The sequence below is a fragment of the Podarcis gaigeae genome, assembly GCF_964106915.1.
Source record: "Podarcis gaigeae genome assembly, chromosome: 10".
Lineage (NCBI taxonomy): Eukaryota > Metazoa > Chordata > Lepidosauria > Squamata > Lacertidae > Podarcis > Podarcis gaigeae.
This window is the reverse complement of record NC_139686.1, coordinates 51,804,694-51,826,699: the sequence shown is the minus strand read 5'-3', so window position 1 is coordinate 51,826,699 and position 22,006 is coordinate 51,804,694. Positions and strand designations below refer to the sequence as shown.

The 22,006-nt window shown below is 42.0% G+C and overlaps 1 protein-coding gene across 8 annotated transcripts in view; it reads left to right on the top strand.

Moving 5' to 3' along the window:
• The window catches only part of DOCK4 (dedicator of cytokinesis 4), a 248,839-nt gene that overhangs the window by 189,178 nt on the left and 37,655 nt on the right, over positions 1-22,006 (top strand). For 4 of the 8 annotated variants that reach the window (XM_083698881.1, XM_083698880.1, XM_083698877.1 and 1 more), the window contains exons 32-35: positions 1,992-2,077; positions 11,881-11,907; positions 12,084-12,179; positions 18,187-18,247. In XM_083698881.1, coding sequence (XP_083555007.1) covers positions 1,992-2,077; positions 11,881-11,907; positions 12,084-12,179; positions 18,187-18,247 — 270 coding nt within the window. The remainder of the gene's footprint in view (positions 1-1,991; positions 2,078-11,880; positions 11,908-12,083; positions 12,180-18,186; positions 18,248-22,006) is intronic. The other 4 variants (XM_083698882.1, XM_083698883.1, XM_083698879.1 and 1 more) reach the window with 1 other exon arrangement.

Below are 22,006 nucleotides of genomic sequence, written 5' to 3'. Positions count from 1 at the left end.
ATATTGGGTGATTGCAGGTGTGGGAGGTGCCTCTGTACCCAAAAGCAGTTGGCAAGTGCTGCTATCACAGGTGCACATGAGTGTTGAAGGGAATATGGCCGGAAAACCGAAATGCCTTGGTGCCAAGATATGATGGACAGGGCAAAGAGAAAGCGGATTTGGTTTGCTAAAAACGAGTAGCAGAGGATTAAATAGCGGAAATAACTGCATTTTGAGGAGGAATTTGAAGGTGAAGTTTGCTTCACAAATGGAAAAGTTGCAAGCATAGAGGGAAATGGTAGCTAGAGCAAGGTTGGCGTGATAAAAGGAAGCAGGACAGATAGCAAATGAATGTTTAAAGAGAGCAGCGATGGCAAGAAAGTGGATGAGAGTAGTGCATTGCATTTGGTAGATAGGATTTTAGATTTGATCATAAGAAACTTGAGTCAAACCATTCATCCATCTAGTTCCTTTTAAAATGAACTTCAATGAATGGAATGGCTGGCTGATGCCACTCACTGCAGGCAAGAACAGTAGTAGCCTGTGGCATGTAGTCATGTTCCAGGCAGCGGTTGAAATCCTAAGGCACTGCAGCAGGAGAAAAAACTTGAAAGAAAATGTCTGGCCTCCTATGCAACAGACAAGTAACGGCTGCACTTTTATTGCTTGAAAAAATGATTGTGCGGAAAGGTCCTGTTACAGGAAGTGCTTGTGTCAGCATATGTGCTATGGACTGAACTGGGGTGGGTGGGACTATAGTAGTGAATGCAAGGTTCTATCTATCTACTGTGATTTGTCACTAACGTGCCTCAGTGTTCACGCTTCCAAAGACTTGACCCTCGTGACTTCTCAAGCCGTGTCACAATCCAATTCCTTTTTTTGCTACTTAAACAGTCTAGAAGATGCCAACTAAGGAAGTACTAACTGTGCCATCTGCTCTTGCAGTTTGTATCCTGCTCCTCGATGTGTCTTCAGACCATTTCTCTCTGTTCCCTTTCCTGCTACTTCAAATGAAGCAAAGCCACAGTGTCTGAATTTGGAAAGTGAAGTGGCAAAATAACTGGAGAGGAGTTTGCACAGATATCTTGCGGGGGGCGGGGCGGGCGAGGAGATTAAGGAATGAAAGTGGAATGCAGTGAATGCAATATAAGCAGGCTATGATAAACTGTCAGTTACTCTATCAGGGATAACAGTTTTCATATAAACAGGGTACAAGCAGTCATATTTATCTGTGCATTATTCATTATCACGAAAGACGCCGGCTATCATTCATTCCTTAATAATTCTACAGCAAGCCTTTTCTCTGGGTTTTTCGTTCACTAATTGTCTTTATTACTGTACAGGAGGCAATTTACAGATGCAATATTAACTGCAAAGAGCCACCTTGCTACATTTTCTTGATAACAAACACAGCCGTGTGTGTATTTAAGCAATGGTCCTTAGCTACCAAACTCATATTTCCCTAACTGCTCTTGTTTGCTGGTTTGAAAATTAAGAGCATCTTTCATTCGGCCCAGCACTATTGGAGGAAGGGTAGGTTTCTGTAGCAGTAGATTTCTGTTTCTCACCCAGCGCTGAAAGAGGCAGGCGGGTTATGATCATGTTAATCTAGGGATTTAGAGAAGGGGAATGGGGAAGAAAAAAGAGAGAGGCTTTTATGCTGATATACATATAGTTGTCTTTCATTTGCAGCCTGGGCTGGAATTTTGAGATGGGGAGTTAAGTTGTCTGCTACATTTGTTTGGCTCCATAAATAGCTGCCTTAGCAGCAGCAAACGCCTGTAGTTTAAAGTCATGTTGCTGCTCTTAAATTGCTGCATATGTGCCATACACGAGAAGGCTCCTGTGAGATCATTTCTACAAAGAATGGGAACAATGTAGGAATCTTACTTAAATGTTTAATTCTTCATATGAGGACAATTGTGCAGGAAAGCCCTTTGTGAAAAACAAAAACCTTTTTACCCAACAATGTATATACCCTCATTTTACATGCAGACATATGTCACTTACAGGTGGAAGCAAAACTGATTGACAAATTGGATAGCTTGATGTCAGAAGGCAAAGGTGATGAAACATACCGAGAGCTCTTCAATAGTATGTGAGTAATAAATGTCCTAACTTTACGGATTGTTTTGTGATGGAGCTCAACTCCAGTACTGAAGGGGCCATGCTTTGTCTTATTGAAATCTCTTTAATTTACCTAAACGAGTGAACAAGTCTTTTCCTTGTGTCTAATTACTAAGATTGTGGGGTTTTCCTGTTCGTTTTGAGAGCTAATTCTTATCTCATTCATTTAATTGTTAAAACTGGAAGAGCTGGAAATACTGACTAAGAGCTCAAACAATATGTAGTATTTTGAAAAGCAAGACTTTTAAGAAGGTATTTATTAAACATTTCACAATACGTTGGAAACTATATTGGTTTCTATTCTGTCTCTGTCTCTCTTTTGCTAAATTTTCTCACATAAAAACCCTATATTAAAAGTAAATACTGGTAAGTTTCCCACAGTGAATAAATATTATACTGTTATAATGTGCAACGTGGTGCTAAAATTTTAAATATTTAGTGTAAAATGTGAAGTAAAAAGTTTATTTTTCTAGAGAACATGCATTGAGCTAATATAGTTATTAATTCTATGTATAACTTAAAGAAGATGGGGTACAAACCAATTAGATTGGCATTTTTAAGCAACATTGATTTCAGTGGAAGTGATAAGTGAATACTTGTATATTTGCCACTGAAATCATTGGCATGAATGTGGCACAAATTTAAATGGATTATTCCCATATTTTTTGTATTTTCAAAAATAATTGTTTCACAATTCCCATCTTTTCATTTGAAAGGAGTCAATGATACACTTAGAATTATAGATAGCTATGTCTTGCATCTTTTACCCTCAAAATATTAGACTGGGGGGGAAATAAAGTACTTTGAGAAAGCTTATGAAGTAAAATGGAAAAATTAGCACATTTTGATGCAGTAGGTATGACTTCCAATAGTTCAAGAAAGTATGATAGAACAAACAGATGTTTTGACTCTAAATGCCAATTAGACAAGAGGGTTAGAAACATAGCTAATTGGATGTAATAGCTGCCATCCAAATATCTTTATAGACAGACTATTGACTGCCAAGGCAGGAATCAGCTCCGCTAATTGGGCCCTTCTCCAATGTAGGCAGATCTATTACCTCACATGCTCTGAGCGTGAGGGACAGCAACTCAATTTTTGTCTCTGCACAAAAACTGTGAAATGCTTAAATATCAAGATAGCTTTCAAGTCCCCAAAGATTGAATATCTATTATAAAAGTATATTTTCCCCCTCTCCTTTCTGGTTGATTGTGAGACCACTTACAAAGAAAGAAGGATCACCTTTCTTCCTGGAACATACATCATCCCTTTTAAGGTGAATTGACACAATGAGAACACTTATGGCTGCTCTCTGCCTTGGTCTAGATTCTAGCTTATAGAAAGTTTACTCGTGGTTCATATGCAGTCTCGCACAACGTCCTGCCTGTGTCCAAAATGAATATTCAGCTCAGTGTGTGCCCTCACCTGTTCTATTTGAAGTTCTCAAGAGCATTGCTGATAAGCTGAAAATTGTATTTTAAGTGTATGTTATATTAGAGTCAAACAGCCATACACATTTCATCTCTGTAGTATATGCAGTAGGGTACTTTGGAATGGGAACTTACTGTGTGTCAAACCCCATTGGTAGTGTTGATATAAGAGAGGATTGGTTAATGTCTGATGAGCTTGACAATTGCAATAATAATAATAATAATAATAATAATAATAATAATAATAATAATATTTATACCTCACTCATCTGGCTGGGTTGCCCAAGCCACTCTGGGCATCTTCCAACACATATAAAAATATAAAAAACTGCCAAACTTTTTAAACTTCCCGATACAGGGCTGCCTTCAGATGTCTTCTAAAAGTCAGATACTTGCTTATCTCCTCGACATCTGATGGGAGGGTGCCAGAGGGTGGGTGCCACTACCAAGAAGGCCCTCTGCCTTGTTCCCTGCAACCTCACTTCTCACAGTGAGGGAACCACCAGAAGGTCCTTGGAGCTGGACCTCAGTGTCTGGGCTGAACGATGGCGGTAGAAACGCTCCTTCAGGTATACTGGGCCGAGGCAATTTAGGCCTTTAAATCAACACTTTTAATTGTGCTCGGAAACATACATGCATATGCAAGGATCTGAAAGTGAGGCCAAAGTTGTAATATCATTAACAAAAGGGAATTTTTTTTTAAAAAGTCCGGGAGTCTGTGTTATACTTTGTGTTCAAAATCATTTCGTTCACCCATTATTTAAACATAATATTTCCATCGTGTTCCATTGGGAACCAGTGCTTGAAATTAAAGCTTCGGTCCCACTTGTTTGAAAGGGGAAGTCCCATAAATAAAAATTTATTATTATTATTATTGAATGCAGTGAGTGGTATTCAACTAAGTTTTCCTCAGAGTAGACACCACCCTTAGGGATTTGCTTCCAAGTCATTATACATGAATTGGGCTGTAAGCTGAGGTAATACTAGAAGCATGTACACTGTAGTTAAAGCTTCACAAAGTTCTAGGGTAATCTTTGACTGGTTTTCACTTTTTAAAGCTTGGAGCAACAGATTTAAAAAGTAGCTTCTAGTGACCCCCCTTGTAAAGAGGGCACAGGTAGACTTTATTATGATAATGGTTTTTATTTTTAACTGAACTTGCCCGGCAGTTCTTGAATTATGGAACAAATCATAAAGCATTAAAATAAATAAATCCATAGGACAATGCTGTTTAAAACATTCAGGTATTTATTGATTTCAGAAACAAATCACCCACCTCACCTTCATTTAAAAAAAATCAAATTGTTTGGAGACCAGTGCTACTTAAAACTCTGTTATAATGAAATATCCTGCCAAATTGTAGCTATCAGTCTTCTAGCTGGTTTCAACCGGGGAGCTCTGAAAAGTCACAGATATGGCTGACTTGGAACTAAGAGGTGTACTAAAAATGGAGGAGAGAATGGTTTATGGCTCTGACTCTCCAGTTATCCTGTCCTGCTTCACTTTATCATGAAATCATGGAAATTTCAAAGCAATAATGCCCTAAGGGTTTGGGTTTTTTTTAAAAAAAAAAAAAGTTAGAAGAACACGGCTTTTTTGAAGCATAGAGTTTAACAGTTAACTTATTCCCATCAGAAACCTTTTAATGATTGAAACATTTGTTATTTATTTCCATTTATTTTTTTAGTATTGCGCATTTATTTTCACATATCAAGGGTGAAAAGCCAAGCTCTGTAGAAATTTCTACAACCTTGAAAACTGACAGGTTAAGATTTATATAAACTCTTTCCTCACCAAAATTTAGACATTGCACATAGATAACTTTTCACTTATTAAAAGCAGAAAAGCAAGTGGCACATGACACCAAGTTGAAATGTCATGATAAATTGGTGTGCAAAATAGAAGAAAAATACCTGCTCTCAAGAGAGGCTTCCAATGTTTGTAAGGTAAAGGGACCCCTGACTGTTAGGTCCAGTTGTGGACGACTCTAGGGTTGCAGTGCTCATCTCACTTTACTGGCTGAGGGTGCCGACGTTTATCTGCAGACAGTTTTTCTGGGTCACGTGGCCAGCATGACTAAGCCGCTTCTGGCGAACCAGAGCAGCACACGGAAATGCCGTTTACCTTCCCACCAGAGTGGTACCTATTTATCTACTTGCACCTTGACGTGCTTTCAAACTGCTAGGTTGGCAGGAGCAGGGACCGAGCAACAGGAGCTCACTCCATTGTGGGGATTCGAACTGCTGACCTTCTGATCGGCAAGCCCTAGGCATTGTGGTTTAGACCACAGCGCCACCCGCATTAAACAGAACACCCTAAAGAATCTTTACGGATAAACTTCCTGAACTAAATAGCTGACTAGATACATTCCAGTTACAATGGTGTTGGGTGCACTTCCTTTTTATATGAAGAAAAAGACAGAGATATAAATTCTGATAAAATGGAGATTAGATGATGTTGTGATACTTTTTTTTTTATTATTAGAGAATCACTCCTGAAATTTTGTTGCAATTTCGTTAATTTTAAATCAGTATGTGTGTTGCTCACATTTCATTAGGCATTCCTGTGGTATAGTCTTAACACGGCACTTTCTGTATGCATAGATACCAATCTTCAACACTATGGTGCAATGTCTGATTTACATTAAATGAAAATTGTCTCTGGTTGAAGAAGTACTTCATTATACTTGCAACATCTCAAGCTTAGCTGTTGTGGTGATAAACCACAAGAGTGAAGTTTCTGATAGATAATTTTAGTCCAGGCGCTCTTGTGACAATCTCAGGCATAGCAAATTTCATAGAGAATTTTTCTATTATCAATGGTTTCACAGGACCTTTGTGACACCTCTCCATCCTGCACACAGTGTTGTTGTTGCTTGAGGTGAGGCTTTTCCATGTGGCCCAGAGTCTTGCAGAAAAATGGAACTTTAGATCTAAGTAACAGCATAATTACAAAGTGGTGTTGTTGTTTTTATTATTAATTAAATTTGTATACTGCCCTTCATCAGCAAATCACAGGGCGGACTATGCAAATCATAGAAATACAAAATGAGAACACCAAATACATAATCAATCAATTAGTCAATCAATCAATCAAACAAACAATCAAACAATCAAACAAACCATTAACCCACCTATCATGAACCCACCTATCACGAACACATAGAATGTTAATCAGCCAAAGACCTAGTTATAGAGAAATGTTGGCTAAACCATATCACTTCTGAGAGATTATAGCAGCTCTCATTTTGAGATGTTTCCTCACCTTCAGCAAGTGTTTTTGAGAGGCTCTTTTGTCAGGAACATTTGCTTTGTACATTATCTTTCAAAGGTCATCAAGGCAAGCGGTAAACCAGCAGAGTCTCTAATCTGTCCCAATTGCCCAGTGCCAGGAACTCACACTCAAGCCACCCCCCCCCAAAAAAAAAATCCTGGACAGAGAGCTTGGAGAAAGAGAGAGAGAGTGAGTCTGCATAGACCACAGCAATTTACCCTCCCCAACTCTCAATTATGCCCTGATTCTGCACCTAGTACAGTGGAACCTCGGGTTAAGAACTTAATTTGTTCTGGAGGTCCGTTCTTAACCTGAAACTGTTCTTAACCTGAGGTACCACTTTAGCTAATGGTCTTCCTGCTGCTGCCGCGCCACTGCTGCGCGATTTCTGTTCTCATCCTGAGGTAAAGTTCCTAATCCGAGGTACTATTTCTGGGTTGGCGGAGTCTGTAACCTGAAGTTTCTGTAAACTGAAGCATCTGTAACCCGAGGTACCACTGTACCCAAGTGCCATGGGCACAGCTGGGTGAGACCAACTCCACCCTGTTCCACCACCCAGGCCTCAGGGTTACAGAGTGATTCGTAATCAAATCATGGATGAGGGAGGTCTTACTCACAGCCGACTTGGCATTCAGCGACAGCAGCCATTGTTGCTTGTTCAGATTTAGCACAGATACCCCACAAACAGCCCATAAGCAAGCACATTTCCTCTTATTATTATTATGCACCCACTACAGCTGACACGGTTTCTGTTGCCTCAATCGTAGAATTGTAGAATCTTAGAGTTGGAAGGGACCCTAAGGGCCATCTAGTCCAACCCCCTTCAATGCAGGAATCTCAGCTAAAGCATCCATGACAGATGGCCATCCAACCACTACAATACAGGCACAAGGAACCACTCTTGCTTTTAATTTTTTTACATAACTCTATACCGGTGTCAAGCAAGGATTGTTGCTGAATGCTGGCAATCTAGCTGCAGGTTAAAGAAGCACCATTCTGGGTGTTTGGAAAGCAAACAGGCCTCTGGAGAAGGATCAAAGGAAGATGGAATAAAAGATTACAGTAAAGCATGCAGAAGAGTTTCTGCTTCGCGGTGTGCAGGAGAGAACACCAGCTTAGCTGGAATACCCTTCTTCTTACTTCCTATCGAGATATTGCCCGAGGAAGCGGAGGCTTGTTTTTGAGAGGCTCTCTTGTCAGGAATGTTTGCTTTGTGCATTATCTTTGAAAGGTCTGCGATGCAAAGGGTTTGCATGAATTCCTGGTGGGTGGGAGGGAGGGAGGGAGGGAGGCAGGACCTACCCACATGATATACTGGATGCAAAAAATATAAACTGAAAGTAAGCCTGCATTTAAATTGGCTAATCCATATCACTTCTGAGGGATTATAGCCGCTCTCATTTTGAGATGTTTCCTCACCTTCAGCAAGTCTTTGATATTTGGCAGGGGAGAAACCTCCAGGCGAGAGAACATTTTCCTTCGGCACAATTTCCTAATCCCCTCAGCACTTCTGCAGGAATCCAGTTCGTTTCCCTGAATACGTTAAAATAGATGAAGCCCAATCTTTCGGTACCCTAATTTATGTCACTCAAAGCAGTGGCGGAACTTCATGCTCTGGCACTGGGGGGTGGAGAGCAGATGGGGGCGTGGCTGGCGCGCGTCCCGGGGGCGGGGCGTGCGCCCTGGGGGTGGGGCATACCGCCTGCAGGGGCGTGGCGCCCAGCGCAGGTGGGGGAACAGCCAAGATGGCACCCCACGGGGATTGCGCTGCTGGGGGCGGTGCGCTCCTCCCACACACCTCTTCCTCCGCCAGTGACTCAAGGGCTATTTCAGGCTTTGTGCGGATGTGTTTCCTGGAAGCCTCTAGGCGAACCCTGTTCTGTCTGAAGGGGAAACATATGCCTCTAAACCCACAGGGATGTATGGCAGGAAGCTGGCATTGGCTTCAGCTTTCCAGGACATGCGCATCTCCCTCAAATGCTATGGAGTTGACTATATGGCATACAGGAGTGGAACTGGCCATCACTTGATTACATAGCTGTCAACGTTTTCCTTTTTTTTAAGGGAAATTTGCTTATTCTGAATAGGATTCCTCACAAGAAAAGGGAAAAGTTGACAGCTATGCTTGATTATGGGATCAAGAGCTATGTGTAAGCAAGCTGAAGTGTGACCTAAAAATAATTTGGACTGCAACAACATGAACAATGTTTTCCTTCCCTCAGTGCAGACATGTCGGGGCAGTATAGTTCGAGCTGTTGCATAGGATGTGCAAGTTTGACAATTAGGTTGGCCATATGTCCTACTTTACAGGGAATAGTTCTCTATCTGTAAAGCTGCCAGAGGAATGTCCTCTATTTGAAGGGCTATCCACGTCAAGTACAGTTCAAGTACAGTTTTCGACTACTGCAATGCACTCTACGTGGGGCTATCTTTGAAGGTGACCCGGAAACTACAAGTAATCCAGAATGCGGCAGCTAGACTGGTGACTGGGAGTGGCCGCCGAGACCATATAACACTGGTTCTGAAAGACCTTCATTGGCTCCCAGTATGTTTCTGAGCACAATTCAAAGTGTTGGTGCTGACCTTTAAAGCCATAAACGGCCTTGGCCCAGTATACCTGAAGGAGCATCTTCACCCCCATCGTTCAGCCCAGACACGGACACTGAGGTCCAGCTCCAAGGGCCTTCTGGTGGTTCCCTCACTGAGGTTACAGGGAACCAGGCAGAGGGCCTTCTTGGTAGTGGCGCCCACCCTGTGGAATGCCCTCCCATCAGATGTCAAGGAAATAAACAACTATTTGACTTTTAGAAGAAATCTGAAGGAAGCCCTGCTTAGGGAAGTTTTTAATGTTTGATGTTTTATCGTGTTTTTAATATTCTGTTGGGAGCCACCCAGAGTGGCTGGCGAAACCCAGTCAGATGGGAGGGGTATAAATAATAAGTATTTGTTGTTGTTGTTGTTGGCAACTGGCTAGTGTGTGTCTCATACAAAATGTGAAGGAACATAAACTTTTTTTCTCCCATCCCAGGAACACAATTCTATGCTTATCTTTCTGTTAGCTGCAGGAAGTGGAAGGATAAATTAGACAGGCACCTAACAACATGGTATTTAGGTGCCTATTGTATATATTTCTCTTCAATAATGTATTTATTAGTTTTAGCATTCAGTCACAGCAGTAAAAACAAAATAAAAATAAGAGTAACAGAGAGAATCAAGGTTATGAAGCTACAAAGAATAAGCCACAGAGGCATCAACGTCCAGACCAAATTATTTCCATATATAATGCCATTTATTATTATTATTATTATTATTATTATTATTATTATTATTATTCAAGAAGGCTTTCCTTGAGGGGAAATTGGGCTTGGTGTTTTATCCTGCTTTTATATTGTACACTACTTCAATGGTCTCAGACCATTATGCAGTTTATAAATTTGTGAAATAATTACTCATTGTGGGTCTTGGGACCAGACTTTTGAGGAATGCTAGACTGGTCCAAACTGCCAATTGCTGACATTGTAGAGTCATTAAGCGCAAAGGGTAGCCCAACATAGCTTTGGGTTATCCAAGGGCTATTTAAAAGCCCTTGGGTATGTGACAGTTGTGGTGAGCATGTTTGAAAAGTTTGCCCATGGTAGCTGCCAACCCATGGTGAGCCAGTCGTTGCCAGAGAATTAGCATTTTTCAACGGGTGGTGGAAGTCAGATTCTACACTTGGTATGTACAACTGGCTTTCCATATGCTGCTGGATGCCTCCACTGTGCACTCAGATGGTTGTGTGAATAGATCTTAGGTATGTTTGGTTCTCCTTTCCATAAGTTTCTGGTGTTGGTTGTAGTGCTTTGACCTAAGTAACATATATGGGTACTTCAGTGCTGTTGCTTTGGAATGGCTTAACCATCCCCTTGTCTGTTTCCCTTTCTAACATAAGCGTGACTGTCTCACCTTCTCCAATTTGTCCAACATCCCCACTTTTACAAAATACATACCAGTAACTATATAGAACCTCAGGATTCAGTCAAAGGCAAGGGAACTGGAATGGGGGAGCAACTAGTTTTTCACAGAGAGAAAGAGAGAGCACACACAGGAGAGGGAAGGAGAGGTCTATAAATCTACAAATGCCCAAAACACCTTAAAAAACCCAGAATCCTTGTTTATGATTTGTGGGAGGGGGACTCGTCCCTGGAGGATACCTGTGTTATCAACATAGAAACGTTTCAAAGCTTCTCCCAAGTCACTTCTGCAAAAGGCATAGTTGTGATGGGGTCTTGAGCGCTTGTAGAATCACCTTTGGGCAGCCCTAGTATTCTAGGGCTCAGCCTTGGAATGTGAGAGGCAATCCCGAAGGACAAAGCCTCTGTGAGCATATGTCATGTGCCCTTCTGAGGCTTGCATGCTTCTAGATTTGGGGAAAGGACTTCCGGAACAACCCCCAGCCCCTCTCATTTTTAGAAACTAAGCAAATGCTAGCCGTTGCTCATTGGTATTATTGCCAGTGGTTCTATTTCTGTATTTTCATATTACTGCTGGGCTCAGAACCTTTCAATTCTAACTGACCTGGTGCATTTTTCTAAGATTTGCCACCAAGAAGCTACCAATTATTTAACAGTTAAATGAATGAGATTGAAATGCATAAATAACACCAAGCGAAAGGAAAGTGTTTGGGTTAAAAAAGAAAAAAAATTCTCCTCAGGAAAAGGCTTTTCCTGTGGCAGTTACAATGCAGTAAATTGTGTGGGTGCAGAACTACTGTCGACTAAAGTACGGAGGGGGAAAAAATCCTACATTGAGAAGATTTGAAATCTCATCGAAAGGGAAGCAGTGAGATGGGAAATGCTCTCTTCTAGGTAACAAAATCTTCAGTTTCTTTTCTTGATGTTGAAATACAGGTCTAATGAATAGCACAAAGGGGTGAGCATGCAATAAATCCAGAATCTTCTGTGTGTAAAGGTTGTGAGATGTCTAGATATATTTGGAAAATAGGATGCTTTCTCTCTCTGTGTGTGTGTTGTCTTGAAGTTGGCTAACCTAAAAAAAATTCAATTTGCCTTGTCAATGCTTCCTGGAGTAGAATTCCACTCTTTGGTCCTTATCCCAGGTAAGAGAATATTTGCAATTGTGCTTAGTTTGAAGGAAATAATAATAATAATAATAAAATCTGTGAATGAGCAGATACTGCTAAGGCATTTTTGGGTACCTTTGAGTATAAATTGGTTGTTATGGAGACCGGTAAAAATAAATGCTGATATTTTGCCCTGGGTTCATTCCTTCCAGCTTGCTGAAGAAAATTGAACGCGAAACATGGAGAGAAAGTGGCGTTTCATTAATCGCCACTGTAACCCGTCTTATGGAGAGACTGCTGGACTACAGGTGAGCAATTGCTGCATGATTTATAGCAAGAAATATGCCATGGTCTGAAAGTCTGGTGCCAGCATTCCTTCGAGAAAATTATCATTAGCTAGAATATGAAAGCACACACACAACATCAGATACCAAGTTTTCAGGAGTTCATAATTCAATGTAGGGTACAAGGGGGTGAGCCACATGTTTGATTGCCTCCCCCACCCCACCCCACCCACACAAAATTATTCTTGCCTGTCGAAAGCTTATGTGCCAGGAAGAAGAGTTCTCACCACCTTCCTGACACAATAGGTTTCTATGTAAAAGGTTCTCCCCCCAAAAAATAAATAAATCACAGAACATTAGTAGAACATTGTGGTTCTGCATATGTAGATCAGCTCTAAGAATGACTCTTATGCTAGTGCAAATCAGTCTCATGTCGCACTAATGTGCACCTCAGCTGTGCACTAGGTCTGATGGTATTACATCAGGCATATTGCCAGTGTCAGGTTGGGTCTTACTGCGCATCTTCTGATGGGATGCATTGCAACCCCCTCCTCACTTTTGACATCTGTAGGAGCTGTGGCAACAGACACAGCCAAGAATCGAGGACGAATTGTCTTAGGTTCTGCACATTTGGCATAGAGAGAGGCCATCTGTGGCCTGAAAACACGATGGCAACTAGACAGAGCAGACGAAAGATGTAGGAGGCAGGTAGCGCTAGTCTAAATTTTTCATGTAAGCCACGGATCACTTGAATCCAAAGAAAGGAAGTGTCCACATCTGTCCAGCTTTTCCTTTGGTGGTACCAGTCTTGCAGGTGGTCTGTTTAGTTTGATAGCAGTTCCAGGCATTGGGTGAGTGGTGAATAGCATATTGCAGCTCACCTTGCTTTGCAAGGCCTGCTCTCAAAGAAATGCAAAAGATCTCTGGCTGCGCATTTGTTCTTTATATAGTTGTAATCTTTGCAGTGGCCCTGTGCATCACATCCTTGTTGCAGATTGAGGGATGGGGTGAGCAGGAATCAGGCTTGCCTAAGGCCCCCTTGAGGGTATATGGCAAAGGCAAGAATCAAATCGCTACCCTGCACCATAACTCCTTTCTACTGCGGGGACTGAGCACAGAAAGATTGGCTGCATTCTTCCTACCTATAACATTCACTTGTGAGCGAGCATTGTTCAGCTCAGTGGGACTTACTTCCATGCCAACATGCTTAGGGCTGGGCTGCGTGTGTTTTTAGATGAGGCCATGCATGAAATTTTCATTGCCAGAACCTAAACACAGGATCATCTTGAAATTCCAGTCCCCTTTCTAATTCTAGACTGTGGGAAGTCTCACTCCATATCCTCCCCCCCCTTTGGTTTTGCATTTTTATAACAATATTTTTTATTGATTTTCATTAAATAATGCACAAAAGGAGATACATTGAGTTTCCCCTTTTCTCCAAACTTCTTCCCTCCCTCCCACAGAACAGCTCACTCCATACCCTTGAAAGAGGACGATCTGAACCATATTTGTTGTCCTTGCTTTCAATTTCACAAGATAGCCAGGTTATTAAAGATTTACAGTGTAGATTCAGAAAGATGCTTGGGTATATATGGTGGGATTTATATTATTATTAAACAAACAAACAAAGCTAGTGCATGTATATGATGCTTTACAGAGGAGGAGAGGATCTGTTCTTACCACTTAGGTCTTCCAGTTGACAGGGGTAGAACAAACTCTTGCCCATGGACCCATTGTTTAGTATCATAGCTCCACTAGCTTGGACAAAAAAGAGAGATGATTTAGGATGGAAGCTGCAGTGTATCCTTCTGGGGCTGGGTTTCCCAAACATGGATATCCAGATGTTTTTGGACTACAACTCCCATCATCCTTAGCTAGCAGGACTAGTGTTCAGGGATGGTGGGAATTGCAGTCCAAAAGCAGCTGGAAACCCAAGTTTGGAAAACCCTGTTGTAAGGCATGGGTGGGGAATCTTTCTCAGCCCAATGGATGAATTCTTGTTTCAGCAACCTTACGGATGACATGTGCCAGTGGTGGCCAGAGTCAGAGGCAAAAAATATGTGGAGCAACAAATGTCGAATTTACTATTGTACAGTAGGTTAGACCAGGGGCGCCGACTTACAAAAAATATTGGGGGGGCCCATACCGGGGTCCTGCCCCGGGAAGTTTTCTAAATTTTAGATGAAAATTAGTGAGTTTTAAAGTTTTTTAAAAGTATTTTAGAGTCATATGATCAACATTAGAACCCCGAAAACTCGACTCTATAACTCCACACTCCGGGAAACTCGACAAGCCTGAAACACTTTTTGGCTTTGAAAAAAGAAACAAAACAAAAACACGCACGGTATTTTCGTAAAAAGCTAATTTAATTTACAGTAACAATTATGCTTATAGACTATTACAGAGCAGTGAATATATAGCTCTGAAAAGACTGAAATGATATTTAAATAAATCCTAAACTATCATTAAAAGAATAAAACATAAAATATTGCTGTCGCACAGTAATAGCACTTTGATTAATAAGTGAAATAGCTAATTTAAGCTTACTTTGAATAAGGGTTAGGGTTAGGGTTCATTTGAATAAGGCTGAGGGTTCATTAAATAAATATAATATCTCAAAGTTAATGCTTTAATACAGTTAATAAAGTTAATACAGTATGCCTAATACTGTATGTAAATACTGTAATACTGTATGTAAATAACGGGCTTTAATTGGGTCTTACACCCTAAAAATATTTAAGTATTTGAAAATAACTAATACAGTACTATAGTAATATAGAAATACAGTACTAAACTAGTACTAATATTTCAAAACTGAAAATTTAACATTCTGTATGTATTTAATTCTCTATTTTATAAAGATTTTTAATATCTGACAGTGAGTTTGGAGTAGCCCAATGCAAAAATCCTGAGGATCCATGTGGATCCATGCTTTGTAACCACGTTTTTGCACCACTATGACCCTAGGCAACAGTGGGTGCGTGATTTTTTTGGTGCAAGATGTAGCCATGGACATGCTATGTGATCTGATGGTGAATTTGGGGTGACCCAATGCAAAGATCCTGAGGATCCATATGGATCCATGCTTTGTAACCACGTTTTTGCACCACTGTGACCCTAGGCAACAGTGGGTGCGTGATTTTTTTGGTGCAAGATGTAGCCATGGACATGCTATGTGATCTGATGGTGAATTTGGGGTGACCCAATGCAAAAATCCTGAGGATCCATGTGGATCCGTGCTTTGTTACCACGTTTTAAATGGGGAGGGAAGGAAAAACACAGAAGGGACAAGAAGCACAAGAGGGGTGTGCGGAGAAGCAGCTGGCTAAGAATGCAGGGGAGGAGTTTAACGGGGTGGGGGGGAGGAAAGGAAGGCAAAAGTCCCCCCCCAAGCCAGCCCTCTCTCTCTCTCTCCCACCTGCGAGTCCCTAGAGCACGGAGAGGAGGAGGTGGTGGGCTGGAGCCTGCACGCAGTGTGACTAGGAAAGAATTAGAAGGAAGGACTTGATCCTTTCCTTAACCCTCTGCTTGCCAGGAGGGCAGGGGATTCCCTGCTTTTTGTTGAGTTTGAGCAAACGAAACAGAAGCGGGTGGGCAGTAAGACCCTGAGGCAGAATGCAGGAAAGCAGCAGCTTCCGCCTTCCCTCCGCCCGACCGCCAGATCTTATTTTTGCCTGATTTTTGCCTATTTTTGCCCCTGTGCTCCGGCGAGTCAGCTCCAGGGACCACACATTCGCTCAATAACACGCACAGACATTTCCCCTTACTTTTTAGGAGAAAAAATCTGTGTGTTATAGAGCGAAATTTACGGTAATAATTTTCTTAAATTATTGGGGGGGCTCTGCCCCCCCAAACGAATTTTTGAGGGGGCTCGGGCCCCCTCAGGCCCCATGGAGTCGGCGCCTATGGGTTAGACAAGCGGATTGGCAAGGCAGCTACAGCAATGGCTGAGATAATGTCGTGCTAAAGACCAATACCAAGATGAAGGTTTACTGGGCTTGTGTGTTGAGCACACTGCTTTATGGAACTTACACTGGGCAGGAGCAATATCTCATTGCCTTCCATATGTTCAGTGTCAGCAAGATTTTGGGGATCACATGGCAGGACAGTGCCTCAAACAAAGATGTGCTCTTCAAAGCCCACATTCTCAGCATGTTTACACTTCTGTCTCAGCGACATCTACACTGGCTTGGTCATGTACGCAGAGTGTATGATGGCAGGATCCCCAAGGTTGTGCTATACAGGGAGCTGGCTTCAGGCACCAAACCCATTGGCAGACCAACTCTGTGTTATAAAGATGTCTGCAGACATGACATGAAGGCTGGCAACATTAGCCCCACAGTGTGGGAATCCCTTGCAGATGATCACAGTGCCTGGAGACCGTCATTCATGCATCCACAGCAGTGATCAGAGGAGAAATGACTGCTGCGAGGAGCGCAGAGAGAAGAAACACAGTAGTGTATCTGTAACAGAGAAACCAGATGCCTTTGTCTTCCCCGGCTGCAATGAAACATGTCTCTACCATATTGGACTCTACAACCACAGCAGGTGTTGAAACTCTCCAATGGTTTGACCCCGATGGTGCACTCTTCTATTGTCTCTTCTATTGTTGCAACAACACCCCCATTGTATTTTACCCTGGAATACAAGAAACATGGTCAGAGTTCCAGGACACATTCCAGCCAGCCAAAGTATTCATGAAAAGTGTGATTCATGGTCATTGAGGGTTATGGCCTGTGTTAAAGGTAAAGGACCCTTGGATGGTTAAATCCAGTCAAAGGCGACTATGGCGTTGTGGCGCTCATCTTGCTTTCAGGCCAAGGGAGCTGGCGTTTGTCCACAGAAAGCTTTCTGGATCATGTGTCCAGCATGACTAAACCGTTTCTGGTGCAATGGGACACCGCTACGGAAACCAGAGCGCATGGAAACACAGTTTACCTTCCCAACACAACGGTGCCTGTTTATCTACTTGCACTGTGTGCTTTCGAACTGCTAGGTTGGCAGGAGCTGGGACAGAGCAATGGGAGCTCACTCCACCGCGGGGATTCGAACCACCAACCTTCCAGTCGGCAAGCCCAAAAGGCTCAGTGGTTTAGACCACAGCACCACCCATGTCCTGTGGAGATGCATTGTGGCTAGGGAAGCGTGTGTCTTGGAAAAGATCCCAGGAGAGGCATGGAGAGCTGCATTTATGCCCCAAACTTGAGGTTCCCCACCTCTGCTCCACAGCAACCAATTGGCATTCCCCTGTTTCATCCAGTTCTGCCAGAACTCCATCCTTTTAATTCCTTTGCTCTATTCATTGACTGTGGAGGAGCAGCCTGAAGTGCTGGGAGTACAAACACTGCCTTGGGTCACTTTGTCATCTCCTCACACTGATTGTGGAGCAGCTCAGGCTCGAAGCCTGAATCTCCGGGCTGGCCAGAGGCATTGGACTCAGATAGGGAATGACTCTATTCTGCCAATAACTGAACTCATTTACTTTTCACATTTAGATTACCGTCTCACCTGGTTGTAGTGGGAGGCTCTCAAAGGCACTCTGAATTTTATTGCTTCACGTGTTTTAGAGCTCAAATCTGGCATCGAAAAACAATTTTGGAGCAATACCTGCTGGCTCTGGGGCTGAACATACTAGAGCTTTGGCTCACATTAATCCACATACCTGCAATTGTTTGTTCTCTGTGGGTCATTGGCTCTTGATAGGAAAAAAAAGTGTCCCACTCCTGATCCATACAACAGATGAAGGGCAGATAATCAAGACAGAAACGGACAAGGGATTTTTGCAGATATTGCATTTACAGTTTAAGGTTGATTTACCCTGAACTATGCTTTGGTCCTCAGAGATCTTATCTTGCATTAGGCTTCATAGTGAGAGTACTAGCTGACATATATTCTTGAATCAAATAGTGTATTTGAGGCAGTTAATAACAGAATTTATTTGGGATACATCATTTTAACTAACATGCATAATTAATTCTTCTGCGCATGATTTGCTCTGTTTTTTAAAACAATATTTTTTTAACCCCTCCAGGGACTGCATGAAAATGGGTGAAGTGGATGGCAAAAAGATTGGCTGCACGGTCAGCTTGCTGGTGCGTATCTCTGTCTTTTGAGCGATCTTAACTATGTCACTTTAAGGATCCGAATGTTTAGATAAGGAGCGTGTTTTTAATAGCTTACTTTCCAAACTGGGATTTAAAAGTACGCTTTCCACTGCATAATTAATGAATTCAAAACCTATTACAGAATCATGAAGTATTCATGTTGCATTTGAATATATATTGATAAGCCTGCTAAAATATAGTCGCCCTGCCCTGTTTGGGTTGTGGGGGGGTGTCTCTAATTATATGAGCTGGCAGGTGGGAAAGAAGCAAGAGAAGTGGGATTCTTCTGAGCACATATGCTACTTCGCTGGCAGTGAGGAAAGGAAGCAGGGATACTTCTTCCAACATCCTTGCTTCTTCTTATTCAGGACAGAAACCTTTCTGGTTTTTACAATTGATAGGGAATTGTGTAACTTTTTCCATCTACAGGTGAAATAATATTTTTCAAAAGGTGATTTTCTCTCTGAGAAATGTGTGATAGAGTGGGAGATATCCCCCCTTTTTATTTTCTGCATGATTTAGGGTTATTATTTCAAGGTTAGTTCGATGACTATTTTATTTGTATGGATGGATGGATGTACAGTGGTACCTCAGGTTACATACACTTCAGGTTACATACGCTTCAGGTTACAGACTCCGCTAACCCAGAAATATTACCTCAGGTTAAGAACTTTGCTTCAGGATGAGAACAGAAATTGTGCTCTGGTGGCGCGGCAGCAGCAAGAAGTCCCATTAGCTAAAGTGGTGCTTCAGGTTAAGAACAGTTTCAGGTTAAGTACAGACCTCTGGGTCGAATTAAGTACTTAACCCGAGGTACCACTGTAATTGTAAGATTTTCGCCCAACCCTTAATCCCTTAAGATCACAGAGTGGCTTATGATAATAAAGCACATTTGCATCCTAGCCTTCCTCAGAGGGCATCAGGTCAGAGGATGTGATCGCTGCCTCCTCTGTTAACATTTTTGTCTCACCAAAAGCAGCCAATAATAGTGGGGGCTAACAGATATAAAAACATTTTTCTACTTAATGCAGATTTCTACCGACCCTTGTAATCTGCTCAGGGGCGGAGGAAGGGGGTGCAGTGGGGGCGGATCTACCCGGGAGTCTTTGCTGAGGGGGTGACATTTGGCGCGCCGCCCACCTGCGACTCCCAAGCCTACCCCGAGCCAGCGGCATTTGCCCCTTCCCCCCATTTTGACAGCTGGGGGAGGTTTCAGAGTCATGGGTGGGCGGTGCGCCGAATGTCCGCCATTGGCGGCTCGCTCTGCCCCTAGCTGCAGGGCACTTGCGCCGCTCTGTGCACCCGAACAGCTACCCCGCGCCTGGGAGGGCACCCTCTGTGCCCAGCCCCCCTCAGGAGTGTGTCCGCCCTGGACAGTGCAGGGAAATGCTCCTCCACTGAATTTGCTAGTGCCTTGGAACCATGCAGGGCAGCTTATAACGATTTAAAATCATAATGCCATAAAATAGGATTAAAAACACCACAATAAAGTACATTGAATTCAAGGCATTAAAATGCATTGAAAATAAAATAAAGACAGAAACCACAGAAATAAAATGGCATTCACAGCGGATACTTAGCAGGCAAAAGCCTGCCCGTGTAACAATATTTTTACCAATCGGCACAGAGCAAGAGACGAGACCCTTTGTGCTTCGTAAAGTCAAGCCTTCCACAATACTGGGTGCACCCCTGGAAAGGTGCTCTCTCTCCTTGCATATACACTTACCTGAGCGAACTCAATGAGGCTTACTTCTGAGTAGACATGTGTGATTGCTCCTCCATTAATTAATTTATTTCCTCAAACTTACACACTGCTTGGCTGTAAAAAAACAAAACAAAACACCACCTTAAAGATAAAGCATTAAAATCAAGAAAAATTCAAAACATTCAAAAATTAAAATACTAAAAGAGATTCAAATTGCCTCAACTTTCTAAGCACAGTTAATATAACAAATGTCAGCAAAACCATATCAGCCCATACTATGTGCACATTTCAACCTGCCAAAAGCTCCATGAAAATGGGCTGCAAACCATTTTTTCACCAATGGTGGACCAGTAAACTTTGGAGCTGAGTGGGGATTTTTTTTTTTGTCTGAGCTTCCAAATCCAGACCTACCACTGCTGCTTTACCAATTGCAGAAATAGATGGTGGCCCCTTCCAATCTCCAAGTCATTATTTGCATCCTAATGTCCACAGAAATACATATCTTTCATCCAAAAGGAATTTCTTTGCCATGAGTACAGGAGCTGGAGTAAAGGAACTCAGTGGAGACTGTTACTGAGAAGCCCGAACTTTTGCCTTTTATATGAAGAGCCAAATAGGCTCTTAACCATTTTCTTAACAGCAAGAGCTTGTCAGGTTAAGAAAAGTGTCACCTTGGTGACACTTTAATTGCAAGTTGTTGTTTCTTTTTTATTTATCCATGGGCTCAGGCTGCTCTATTCTTTTCATCTCTCTGCCTCGAAAACCATCAATGTGGACTATACTTTACCATTCACAATACTTAACGAAAATGTCTCCACATGCCTCAGATTAGATTCCCCTGATGTGCATGTAGGCATGGCTTTACAATCCAGCAAATCCATTTTGAATGCACCTGTGGTATTGCACTTCACCAGAGTCCTTGACCTCTGCAGTTCTGCTTCACTCAAACATGGTGCTGCGTAGCTTCTTCTCACCAATGCTGCTTTCGATGCTTTGCATTGCTGTTTGTGTCTGACGTAGATCCTATGTAAAAGGGAAATTTCTGTTAATATCACCAGATGGAGTGATAAGTCATTGATCTTTCAAAGCATTCAGTTTGGGGAGGAAGGATGAAAGAATCTGTCTTTTGAATGACTACAGAGACAAATAGCATTTAAATAACTAGGATGGCCATATGCAAATTGCCAAAAAGGAGGAAATGTATCATTGCAAAAGAGGACACACATTTGCATGCAATTTGCAAATGCTTATTTATAGATAAGTCTTCAAATAGAGGCCTAGCAGCACACATGACCACTCTATTCAACACATTTAGACCCATACTTTGAATGTATTTCTACATCCCCCTTCCCTTTCCTCTAGGCAAGGTGGTCCATGAAGAGTTTGCTATGGGATTTTCATATGTTATGATTTTGCCCAGACTAGTGCTATTGACTGTTTTGTCTACAAAGAAAACAACTGCATTCTCTGTAATGGGATTGGACTAAATGAGTTGAGGTGCTGTGCTTTGATTTTTGCAGAGTTAGAACTAGCTGTGTCTAACATATACCATCTCTGAGAAAATATGCTTGTTTTTTCTGTGAAGGCTGATTTATACATGCAAGTCTTTGATCCAGTTTGTACATCACATTAGACCACAGCTAAAAACAAACTCTGGCTTGTTTTCTGATTGTGTTGACAGGAGCAGGGAAGAAGTGGAACTATACTTTTTTAGCAATGGGCACCAGCACCCTGCACATTCACATTAAAATATTGGTACAGTTTATTTGCCTACTGCAGAGGAATATTTGTGTAAAAGCAAACTCAATGTACAAAATCTGAGAAACCCAAGACCCTATTTGAACAAATCCCTATGCAAAAAGTGGATATACCTGGTGTGGGAGTGTTTCCTTTCCACAACGCAGACAAGGCACATTTGCCTATTTTTGTTTTCTTCCAAATGTTCTTGTCTGGATATAACAGTTAGGTATAAATTCCAATATACATAAGTCCCACTTGGGACATCTATGTGATTTGAGCCTACTATGTATGCTGCTTTCAGC